Here is a 12,755-nt window from a genome sequence, read left to right on the forward strand (position 1 = left end):
CCATTCAAGCACTCACTGGGGGTTTACCATGTGGAAGGTGCCGACCTTCAGTCCTAGATCAGACAGGGACACACACAGAAAGCATCCATGTTTCTGCCTTGTATACCGATTATAAAAATTGTTAGCTACAACTAGCTAACAATAAACCAATTTCCTACTCTTAACCTATTTTTATGAAATCTTTGGTTCATGTCAGAAAATGAACTCCAAATGTCATAAACGGATCATTTCACCTGACCATCTCATGGAGAATTGTCTAAAAGTATGCTCCCTGGTTAAATGCGATTATTACTGAAGAAACCAGCTTGAGCTTTTCAGGCAGGTTGCTAGCTAAGCAAAGAAGTCATCCTTATTCAGTCGAATATTATAAAGCCCTCAAATATTTCTTGAAGTTTCTTGATTTCTGAGTAAACTCTATAAAGGATATTGCCAGTTCACTTAGAAGGGTGACAGAAGATTTTTTTTTTTTTGCTTGAACACACACAGTAAGATTTCAGTAGTTTTCATTTGTATAACTTCTTTTGCTGAAGTGAAATATCTTTTTGAGCTGGCGATGTCTTTGTACTATTTACTTTGTCTGCTGAGCAGACATCTCACTATTCCTGAGTTCCACAAGGCTGCACATACTTCGTGTGTTTCCTCAGATGGCTTTGTGGGTGACAGAGTCTCTGTTTCCTTGCAATGTTCAGATTAGCTTGCTTTCACCTGCAGAGTTAAAAGGTAAACGAGCTGGACATAGCCTTGAGTGACATTTCTTTTTCTCTCAGGAATCTGTAGATGTGATTTCACTCTTTTCCAGCTTCTAGGTTTGGAAATGACTGGTCGTCTGGTATGAGTCTGCTTACTTTTTCCTATAAGCAATGTGTTTCTGTTTTGAAAGCAGCTTCGAGGATTTTCTCTTTATCCTTGTTATCCGCATAGTGGAAATCCTATGTGATGGGGCATCACGGAACATCTCTTTCCAACTCTGCATTCAGGACCTTCTTTGTCTTGGTAGCTTGAAATCGGCCATGGAGGTCAGGCTGCAGGCAGGTGATATTTCTAAAGCAAAAGGCTGATCACGCTACTCCACTGTTTAAAACCCTCTGATGATTCTCTCCATTTACTGCCAGGCCAAGTCCAAATTACCTACCTGGGCATGCAAGGCCTTTTATGACCCAGACCTGGTATCTACAGCCTTACCTAGACACACTCCCCCAACTCAACAATGAAACTTTCAGATGCATTTTTAGGGAAGCATGCCGACTCCTTGGTTTGGACCCTGATACATGCCACTCCTTCTTTGTGGAACACTACCTCCCTACTTGCCCCCTCCCCCCCCCTCCACTCCACCCACACACACATACCTTCGACTGCTTGTTCCCTTTTGATTCAACTTAAACACTTACTCCAGAAAACCTCCCTAGTTTGCCTAGACCTAGAATTGAGCTGTCCCAGGCCGTTCACAAGCTTATCAGTCTTACAACATTTTATTAGAATTACATTTTATTAGAATTATCGGTTTACAAATTATTTCCTAGCTAAACACCTTAACACAAAGACTTGTCGTGTCCACCATAGTACTCTTGAGACCCAATGTCATACTAACTTAATGACTACCTTAATGTATGGATGAATGAGTGAATAAAAACTCCCCTGATGTTCAAAGGAAAAGGGTGGAGGTAAAATTGATGACAGAAGACAAAGATAAAAAGATGCTGGAGATGTGGATTGATAATTTAGATTCAAAGAGATAATCGATGTCCCTCTAGGGAAGGCCACAGCAAACAGATCAGAGGCAATAAACAAGGAATAACAAAACTAGCCAGAAAGGAAGATATAATTAAATCCATAAAGCAAAATTATTGTTCAAACAATGCCAATTTTTGCATTTTGAAAATAAATCTTACTAAGTCCTCATGGATCACTCTCTTAATATGTGTGATTTTTTTTTTTTTTTTTTTTTTTTTTTTTGAGAAAGAGAAAGAGACGGAGACAGAGTGAGAGCAGGGGAGGGGCAGAGAGAGAGACACACACACACAGAATCCAAAACAGGCTCCAGGCTCTGAGCTGTCAGCACAGAGCCTGATGTGGGGCTCAAAACCACAAACCGCAAGATCATGACCTGAGCTGAAGTCAGGCGCCTAGCCCACTGAGCCACCCAGGCGCCCCAATATGTGTGATATTTTTGATAAAAAAAATTATCCTTATATTTACTCATGAGATTATACTACCAATTTTACAAATTACATTGCATTCCTTTCCATGTTAAATAAGTATGAACTGCCCTGTAAAATCCAGATACAAAAATAGTCACCTCTTTCTGCCTTTCAATGATTACTCCTACTTTATTATTAGCAGGAAGTCTAGCTTTCCCCTCCCCACCCATCTTGGATTGATTTTTTAAAAAACCTTCAGATGACTCAGTCCAAAGAAAGTCAGATCGGCTTTCAAGCCAATCATAAAGGAACCCGGAAAGGCTAAGTCCACTGTTGTTGTGACACCTGATGAGAAATGCTGTCATTGCTCCGAAATGCACTGCTGTGCTGTTCCTGCAGTTTCAGTCCTGTGCTGATATTCTTCCTGTCACAGAAGGGACCAGACTTGGTCTCCATGGGCTTTAAAACCATTTGCCAGCTACCAGTGCTCAGGCCGTAATAACTGTGTCCACTGCTACACTAAGAAGTCCTACATGGACACCCCTTGTAATCTCTGCTTTTGCAAGTGTCCTATTTCAAACGGCTTTAGGCGTCTGCTACAATAAAAGTTTTCTTTTGATTTTGTGATGTGTTATATTAATATATGTCTGTATATCAAACATATAATTCTTTTGCTATATTGCAGCCACTTTCTAACATTTCGTTTAGGATTGTTTAAATTTATGTTCCTTAATCTAGGAACGCACTTTTCTTTGGTGCTAATGTTGCCAGGGTGTGATATTAGTATTATAATAACTTTCTAAAATAATTTCATAGATTTTTCTCTTACTGTAACATTTTCTAAAATCTGGGAATTTTATTTCTTCTGAGACCAAAAGAATGTCTCCGTAATTCTATAAAGACTTTTAAATGTCCTGGTTATGACTATCTTCAGATTTTCTGATTTTTCCAATTTGGCAATGTGGTCCTATCGTTTTTCTAAAGATTTAAAAAATGTTATTCCATAATTACATTCTACTATCATAACTCCTTTACCATTCCTAATTTCATGTTTATGCTTTTATCTTTTAAAAATTAAAATCCTACTTACCAGACTACTTTAATAAAGATAAGACCAAACCTTGACCTATTTTTAAATTCTAGCATTTGTGGTATGTGTATTCTAACTTATTAATTACTGCTTGTACCTGGCTGTTACTTTATCACCTATTTTTGTTTTCTGTAGTTTTTGTTTCTTTTCCAAAGTCTTGAGTTAAATGTCTAGTTCATTTACTTTCTTCCTTTTTATCTAATGGAAAGAGACAACACCGAGTTTCCCATTGAGGACGGCTTTGGCCAAAGCTCACATCCTCTATCAGCAAACTATTTTCTAATCTGTCACTGTGGCTACTTTTTAATCTTTGATTGAAAAGTTATTGAATTTTTTATTTTTCTAGATGTGCCATTGGATTTGACTCAGTCTACTGTTAATTGCACTTTAGTCAAGGAGTAATTCCACATGATTTTTGCCTTTGAAATTTGAGATTTACTTTTGTGGCCTGAAAACAGACCAGGTCTGTCAGTATTCCGCAAATATTTGAAAATAGGGTTTATTCTTTCTGTGTAGGGTACAAAGGATATTGTTTGCTATTAGAACATTCTTGTCAATATTATTAAAATACCCTGTATCTGTGTTTTTGTCTTTACCAGTCAATTAAAAGAATATAAATTAATAAAGTTGTTTTAACAGATACACAGTGGACTTTGTACTCTACAGAGTGATATGAACATGGCATCTGTCGGTTTCCAGGGAAATGTAGATTTTACCTTGTTTTCATACTGCACTGACTTTTTAAAAAAAATTTAAATAAATAAATTTATTTAAATTTATTTAAAAAAAATAAATAAATATTTATTTACTTTTGAGAGCAAGAGTGTGTGAGCAGGGGAGGGGCAGAGAGAGAGGGAGACACAGAATCTGAAGCAGGCTTCAGCCCTGAGCTGTCAGCACAGAGCCCGACGCGGGGCTCAAACCCACAAACCGCGAGATCATGACCCGAGCTGAAGTCGGATGCTTAACCGATGGAGCCACCCAGACGCCTCTGCACTGACCTTTTTAATAGGAGTTTGACAGTTCAATTTTTAGATGAACTAACTTCTCATTTGTGTCTAATATTTCCACTCTTCATCTCCTATTATTTTTGTTTTGTTTGTAAATCAGCAGTAAATGTGTATAAAAGCTCAACTTTAGACAGTCCTGTCCTCAAATATAATTTCATGAAATTATTTTATTTAATAACCTAACAATTTCCATAACTGTTGTCAGGTCATAAAAAACATGATGCAGTGTGAACAGCACTAACCCAGGATCTGCATTTGTCTTGGAAAAAAAAACAGTTCCTTTCTCTGGGTCTCATCTTTAAAATTCTGTGATTCTGCAAGTTGGATTTACTTGGACCCCTGGATTATTACACTTGGACTTTAGAAAAAAATAACCAGGGACGACCTGATCCATAAAAACGTATCCTTAAAATTAAATTTGGCTTACTAAACTTGCTTGAATTTAGCGAAGATTCCTTGACTACAAACATTGCTTCTTAAAAGTTTAAGAATGAATGAAAAAAATTATTGTTCACTTACAGCATTCCCACCAATGACGTCCTCAAAGCCAAGTGTGGACATTCCAAATCTGCCTTCCTCTTCTTCTTCCTCCTTGTCCGTCTCACCTACATACTCCATGACTGTAATAATCTCCACAATGTCCAGCTTTGCAATATTTGTGCTTCTTACTGTAACTACTCTTTACTGCTGCCGGAGACGAAAACAATGGAAAAATAAGAAAAGGTGAGATTCTAATTTAAGCTAATCACATGTAGTAATATATTAAAACCTATAAACTTAACATGGGAATTGGGGATGGGAAGAGGGATCTATACAACACGGCCGGTCTCTTTAGGACGTCTAATGCCTTGCTTTAAGATCAAGCACCCCACCATGATCTTTAAAAATATCAATACCTTTTTGCAAAGGATCACATGTCCTAATGTTAACTTTGCACAGTAGAGAGAATCTAAACAATAATTTGGAAGAATATGGCTACTCCAGCTCAGCCCCATTGCTATGCCAACTGGATAGTGACAAAATTCCCACGAAAATGTGCTTTTTGACTCCAGACCAAATGAAATATTTCTTGCTCTAAAACTGAAGGATCTTCAGTTGCCTTAGTATAATTTGTTTTGTTTCCTCCTAGCATCCTCTCTCTTTAAAACCCGAGCCTGAGTACAAAGATCTCACCTGACCTTGAGCTCATTATCAATCTTGCCTGTCTTACCTGCAGAGAGTCAGCGGCGGTAACCCTCACTACTCTTCCCTCTGAGCTCTTACTAGACAGACTTCATCCCAACCCCATGTACCAGAGGATGCCACTCCTGCTGAATCCCAAACTGCTGAGCCTGGAGTACCCAAGGAATAACATTGAATATGTGAGAGATATTGGCGAAGGAGCATTTGGAAGGGTCTTTCAAGCAAGGTAAAGTTACCCATGTGAAAAATCTTTCCACCGAATTCGTACCTGAAAGGCTATGAGACCGCTCCTTTGATGCCTACGCTGAATGTATGATACCTATTATCAAATAATTCTTCACATCATTAACCTCATCTCATGGAGTACTTATACTCTGAATCTTAATAATTTTTTCTCTCTGCTGGAAAATAGGGCTGGGCAGAAGGAGAGAACCTTCATTTATGCTGTATTCAAATTATAAGCAATTAGCAAAGTTTAATTATATTTCCTTTTCAGAAATAATTTTATCACACATTTTAATCATAATTTCTTGCCTTGTTTTTAGTAAATAATTCTAAAATTTACTTCTCTTCCATTTTCTATTGCTATATTCTTCACTTCATCTAAAATTTACTTTGAACTAGTGTTTCCATTTAAGAATTCAGACTCTTGAGGCACCTGGGTGGCTCAGTCAGTTAAACACGTCTGACTTCAGCTCAGGTCAAGATCTTATGGTTCTTGAGTTCTAGCCCCGCATCAGGCTCTGTGCTGACAGCTCAGAGCCTGGAGCCTGCTTCAGATTCTGCGTCTCCCTCTCCTTCTGCCAGTCCCCCATTCGCATTCTGTCTCTCTCTCAAAAATAAATAAGCACTAAAAAAAATTTAAAAAAGAAGAATTCAGAGTCTGATACGTATAGATATTAAATGGATGTCCATGGAGTCATATGATATTTGTCTTTCTCTGACTAATTTTGCTTGACCTCACTCATATGAGGACTTTAAGGGACAAAACAGAGAACATAAGGGAAGGGAAACAAAAATAACATAAAACTAGGGAGGGTGACAAAACATAAGAGATTCTTAAATATGAAGAACAGAGGGTTACTGGAGGGGTCGTGGGAGGGGAGATAGGCTAAATGGGTAAGGGGCATTTAGGAATCTACTCCTGAAATCACTGTTGCACTATATGCTAACTCATTTGGATGTAAATTTAAAAAAATAAAATTAAAAAAATAAATAAATAGATATCCATGGAATGGCAAAAATAGAAAAAGGAAAAAATCATGCAAACATGCCAGAACATAATGAGCTCAAGGAAGCAGTACATATGGGGGTCAATGCTAGCCCATTTACTGCCTTTCTGTGAACTGGAAGGAAATACCCTTTACGGATGGATGTGGCTCAAGACACACAACTGGGCCAGAGAATGTGGACTTAATTTTAATCACTAATTGTCATTCTGTCCTGGTGTTCTTGGGCAGGACACAACCTCAACTCCACTCATAGTAGCCCTGGTATGGAGGTTACATAATTAATGAAAACCTCACACAAATACGTACTGGGAACCAAAAATATGCAAGGCACCATTTGAGGCTTTAGAGGGATATAAAGAATAAGCCATGGTCCCTGCCTTCCAGGAATTTCGAGTCTGGCCAGACATTAAGGGTTTAGGATGGTAATGACAATCTCATTGGATCTGTGTACTTTAGAATTCCCGAAATGTACAAATAATGCATTTTTCAAACTTAATCTGTGTTGAAAATAGTCCCAATGATTTTTATTAATTGGAGTCAAGGAGTTTTAAGTACGATCTACTGTTGGCATCTTAACTCTGATTCTGTGGCTCTGGGAAAGGCTGCAAAAGTGGAAGGAATGTATATGAATGTGGGTAGATTAATGTGGATAGATGGTGTTCCCGATCTTTGATTTCTTTCTAAACAAATGTATCTCTCAGGGCTCCGGGCTTACTTCCCTATGAACCTTTCACAATGGTGGCAGTGAAGATGCTCAAAGAAGAAGCCTCAGCAGACATGCAAGCCGACTTTCAGAGGGAGGCAGCCCTCATGGCAGAATTTGATAACCCTAACATTGTGAAACTCTTAGGTATGACTATAGAAATGAAGAAATGCATTGCATCCCCCAAACAGAAGCTTCCCAAGTTTTCCTCCTTTACCCCTACATTTGTGCTTTTTTTCCTTCACTTCTTTGTCAGAGAGCCATCCCTGTTCCTTCCCATTTATTTTCTGCACCAAGGAGTGGAACGTTACGTTAAATAACCTCAGTTCAAAACATCGCTTTTTTTTTAATTACTCAGAGAAGTATGTTGTCATTTAATTTTCTCTCTAGAATGTATAAATATACTGATTGCTAAATCCCTGGAATTAAAAACCAGGCCCAATATAAATAAGCCAAGATGATAGCATTCATTATTTCTCTTTCTTTTTGAACAGAGACTTCTAATTTTTGCCTGAAAAAAAGAATAATAGGTCTAATAATCTATTTTTACAGTGATGTGAAATTGCACCCAAATGATCTAATATTTCAAGGTGTCCTATTTCCCTCTCAAATACAGCAAGAATTTAAGTTTTGCAAATGTCCTCCTGGCACTAACCCTGAGACTCCATTTATGTTAACATTTTTTTTCTTTCTAGAATGAACATCCTAAAAGCTAAAGTTTGAAAAATTTTACTGAGGACTTTACCTAAGATTTTGGATTGTGTTATCCTTTCCAAATGTCATACATCTTCTTTCCCATCCTTCCCCATAGAAAGAGCGGGAAGAGTAAGTAGCTTACATGCTCAAAGCAAGCGCCATTTGTAAGTTCACTCGGCAAACAAGTACCGAGTACTTGCTGTGCCGCACACGTGGTAGGTGTATGGGATTTAAAAAAAGAATAAGACATGACTTCTGCTTTCAGAGCGCTAAAACGTTGGAGGAGAAACCTCAAACAAATGTACGATTGTCTCGGGACAGTAGGTCCTCCGCTAAAGGCTGATAGAAGGCAAATCTGGTAACAGGCAGTGTCTACAGTGGAGGCACTTAGCAGGAGTGATGGATAAGCTGAATCTTAAAAGGTAAATAGGCAAACGTTGACACCCAAACAAATGGGGTCAGGGTTCGAGTGCGATGCCATCCACAGAATACCGGGGCCCCTGTTTTCTGATGTGGCCACCAAGTGCTTTGGGAACGCTCTTTCCCCCGCGTCACTTGAGACACCCACCCTAACGAGGGCCGTGATTTCGGTTGCAGGCGTGTGCGCCGTCGGGAAGCCCATGTGCCTGCTCTTTGAATACATGGCCTACGGCGACCTCAACGAGTTCCTCCGCAGCATGTCCCCGCACCCCGTGTGCAGCCTCAGTCACAGCGACTTGTCCGGGAGGGCCCAGGCCGCCAGCCCGGCCCCGCCACCGCTCTCCTGCGCGGAGCAGCTGTGCATCGCCAGGCAGGTGGCCGCCGGCATGGCTTACCTCTCGGAGCGCAAGTTCGTGCACCGGGACCTGGCCACCAGGAACTGCCTGGTGGGCGAGAACATGGTGGTGAAAATCGCCGACTTCGGCCTCTCCCGGAACATCTACTCGGCGGACTACTACAAAGCTAACGAGAACGACGCCATCCCCATCCGCTGGATGCCCCCCGAGTCCATCTTCTACAACCGCTACACCACCGAGTCGGACGTGTGGGCCTACGGCGTGGTCCTGTGGGAGATCTTCTCCTACGGCCTGCAGCCCTACTACGGCATGGCCCACGAGGAGGTCATCTACTACGTGCGCGACGGCCACATCCTGTCCCGGCCCGAGGACTGCCCCCTGGAGCTGTACAACCTGATGCGCCTGTGCTGGAGCAAGCTGCCCGCCGACAGACCCAGCTTTCCCAGCATTCACCGAATTCTGCAGCGGATGTGTGAGAGAGCGGAGGGGACGGTGGGCGTCTGAGCGCGGGGACGCTACGCGGGACGCACCGCAGGCCTGGCTCAGACTCTGGGAGCTGCAGGAATCCGAGCCGCTTCTCCCACCTGGACGACAGCACGGCGGACGGATACGCGCGCGAGTACCGGGGCGGCTAGCACCACGCGCGAGTAGCGGGGAGGTCAGTTTCTCACCAAGAGCAAAGTGCAGAGCTCATCCCTTAGACCACTCCAACTTGGAAAGGCTGACGAGGACATGGTTTACGGGGAAGCAGAGCATCCTCTTCAGTTCCTGACTCGCCTGGCAGCAGAGTGAGACTCTGCTGGATTAAATTTTAATATGAAATGTGATACAGAGCTTCATTTTCAATAGAGTTTACTCCTGTCCATATGAAAGTAATATATCTTTCTGTAAGACACTTAGGTAAAATACAGAACACTAGGAAGAAAAAACCATTCTTTGTCTCCCACCCAAAGATGACGGGTGCTGGTTGTTTTTGTTTTGTTTTTTTAATTGAATTTCTTTCTTGCATTTGTGCATAATTTTATATTTGTTTGTGTTCTCCAGAGTTGTGGCTATACTTTACTGATAGAGGGCTTCTAAGGAATAAAATGATAAATCGGTAAGGCCATATCCCCACTGTGATTTTTAATTTCCTTTTCTGTCTTTATGCTTCTTCTCCTTTGGAAGTTTTTCCTTTGTGGGCACTTGTCCTAAATTTCATCTGCTTATTTTATTCCTACAGTTTTTCTGAAATATGTTTTTGTATTTATCTTTTTCTTTGAAAATTTTCTCTGTATCTTTGCTTTCATTTTATTTCTTTCACTTTGCAGGGCTTTATGTCCTTTTTTGGTTATTTATTTTTTTTCTTTTCATCTCATATATACAATGAATACCCAGGCAGAAATAATAACTTTTAAACTAACACCGTAGACTAATGTGTATATAACTTTTGCAAAGTAATACCATTTTCTTCTGTACTTGCTTCTGAAGCTACACATTTCAAATTTGTCATCCACTAATGTATTGCCACAGTCTATTAAATCTCCTAAACCATAGTTTAGGAGATTTCTCAAGATGGTCTTATGGCTCTAAGTTATTTCAAACTTGATGTTTTTGTGCACTTTGATATTTTTTTCCTTCTAGAAAACAATTCCACAGGCAATAGCATTAATATAGTGTTGGTTACCAACTTTTTTGTAGGACAATTAACCCTGTCTTGTTACATTTTATGATTGTTTAAGAAATAAAAACCCTCTCGAATTCAGATCCCTGATGCACAGATTTTTGAGAGGACCCCCCCCCCCAGGATATATGTTTTTCTAAGGTCAACATGAATAAAATGAATTCATTTCTGAAATGATGTGAACCCAAATACTCCTGGAAAGCAAATAAACAGCGAAGAGAAAATTACAATCTACTGTAGACCAACTTACTTTAATTCAAACTAATTGGTAGTTAGGGCAATGAATTTTTAAAAGGAAATTTTCAGCTGTCTGCTGGAAGAATCCAACTGAAATCAAATTTTCTTTCATGCAACAACTTGTTGTCTTTGCTGGAAAACCTGCCATTTCTTGTTCATAGTCCCTCCATGCAATCTAGACAAAAGCATCAGAAATTACCCTGGATTTTACCCACTCCTTCCTCCCTGATATTCTATCAATTTTACTTTTTAAAACCCTCCTTCCTGCTCATGTACCTTTCCTTCCAGCCCATCTGACTATTACAGATTCTATCACAACCTTCCTTCCATTTCAGGCCCAAGCAGATTCCATTGCTATGACAGCGTGAGGACATGCTTATTCACAATTCTGATTCATATAACAGAGAAGTCAGAGCTCAGGACTGAGGCCTAGAGAGATGCTTTAGATAAAAGTCATGATTGTAAGTCCAAAATTGAGACAGTCATCCAAAGGGCTAGCTGAAGAATAAGGTTGCAGCCTGAGTCCATAACAAAAGGCCAAGCGGCCAACAAAGCAGAAAAGCTGGAGAGGCCCAGCATCCAGTGTGGATCTTTTGTGTGGATATCCATGGCATACTTTAAATGGTTCACACGTGTGTGTCATATATGTTGTGCAAGCTTCAAAGAAGTCCTCGCATTTCCTCAGCCGAGAAAGTTTTATTATATAATTTTTTTAATGTTTATTTATTTTTGAGAGAAAGGCAGAGAGCCTGAGCGGAGGAGGGGCAGAGAGAGAGGGAGACACGGAATCCAAAGCAGGCTCCAGGCCCTGAGCTGCCAGCACAGAGCCCATCGCAGGGCTCGAAGTCACGAGCCGTGAGATCATGACCTGAGCCCACGTCCGATGCTTAACCGACGGAGCCACCCAGGCGCCCCTGAGAAAGTTTCATTATAAAAGAAAGACATGGAAGCCAAGCCAATCAGAAAAGCTACCCCAAAGAAAATCAGAGTCAGGACAGGAACTCCGAGTACCCAACGTATGGCTCCTGCTGCAGGCATCCCGTCTCAGAACCGGGTGTCCACAGCTCTGGTTCTGTTGTTCACCAACCACTTCGAGCTCTTCTCTGTTTCCCTCCCTGCCGCTGAATAACTGCCCTTAACTTTCCTGACTCTTCTTCGCGGCCTCTACAGCCTCATGGATTCTCTGTGTGTTTTGGGGGGCTCTGGTATTCAAGATCCCAAAGCAAACAAAGCGCAGAGATATGGGGAAATACAGTGAGAGAATGAGTGAGTTACTAAGCAAGCAAGTATTAGGGAAACCACGCGATTTTCTTAAATACTTGCAGTAACTGAAAAATCAGCAAAAATCCCATTATAATAATGGTAGTAATAAAAATACCATCAGCTAGTACTTAATGAATGCTTACCATGTATATTCAAAGGTCTCTAAGTATAGTAACTTTGATAGCACACTGTCCCTGTGATGTCCGTACTATCATTATGCCCATTTTTATGTGAGTACACAGGCAAAGCGAGATTATGTAACTGACCCAAACACATAGAGCAACAGAGCCTGGTTTATGACCAAAAGAGGCTGAGCTCTCAACCACGACACTATGGTGCTTCAGATGAGTACAGAGGGAACAACTGAACTTGATGACTATATGGACGGGATTTGTAATTCGTACGTAGTTTCAAAGGACACCCTATAGCCCTTATACTATTAATTGTCTCTCCAAGTCTTGAATAGTAAAAAAAAAGTATATTTGGGGATTGCTGATTCAGTCACAAAGTCAAATAAACGGCGTGTTTACTTTTTTGTCAGTTCTAAGGGCATTTCCAGGTTATGTTAAGGTCACTACCTTATTTCCTTAGTGCTCACCTTCAGGTTCTGTATCTTAGGAACATGGACCCATTATTTACCAGTACTGTTTTCTTTGTTAGATACAGATCTTTCCCATTGTAAAATCACTGTATAAATTTATAAGGAGAGACAAGAGAGAGACACTCACAGTACCGTTGTTATCAAGCGTCGGAACAGACACCAAC

At 40.5% G+C, this 12,755-nt stretch overlaps 1 protein-coding gene and 1 long non-coding RNA gene across 3 annotated transcripts in view; one reads left to right on the forward strand and one right to left on the reverse strand.

The window, feature by feature from the left end:
* LOC122205377 overlaps window positions 1-4,835 on the reverse strand; it is a 150,285-nt gene extending 145,450 nt beyond the window's left edge. Inside the window, exon 1 of the long non-coding RNA XR_006196023.1 lies at window positions 4,758-4,835. This is a non-coding gene — a long non-coding RNA (uncharacterized LOC122205377). The remainder of the gene's footprint in view (window positions 1-4,757) is intronic.
* The window catches only part of MUSK (muscle associated receptor tyrosine kinase), a 91,244-nt gene extending 81,636 nt beyond the window's left edge, over window positions 1-9,608 (forward strand). For both annotated transcript variants that reach the window (XM_042913734.1, XM_042913736.1), the window contains 4 exons: window positions 4,760-4,961; window positions 5,455-5,646; window positions 7,354-7,502; window positions 8,649-9,608. In XM_042913734.1, the coding sequence (XP_042769668.1) occupies window positions 4,760-4,961; window positions 5,455-5,646; window positions 7,354-7,502; window positions 8,649-9,331 (1,226 nt within the window). In that variant the 3' untranslated portion in view covers window positions 9,332-9,608. The remainder of the gene's footprint in view (window positions 1-4,759; window positions 4,962-5,454; window positions 5,647-7,353; window positions 7,503-8,648) is intronic.
* The last annotated feature ends 3,147 nt before the right edge of the window (window positions 9,609-12,755 follow it).

The sequence above is a fragment of the Panthera leo genome, chromosome D4, assembly GCF_018350215.1.
Source record: "Panthera leo isolate Ple1 chromosome D4, P.leo_Ple1_pat1.1, whole genome shotgun sequence".
In the NCBI taxonomy this organism is placed as follows: Eukaryota; Metazoa; Chordata; class Mammalia; order Carnivora; family Felidae; genus Panthera; species Panthera leo.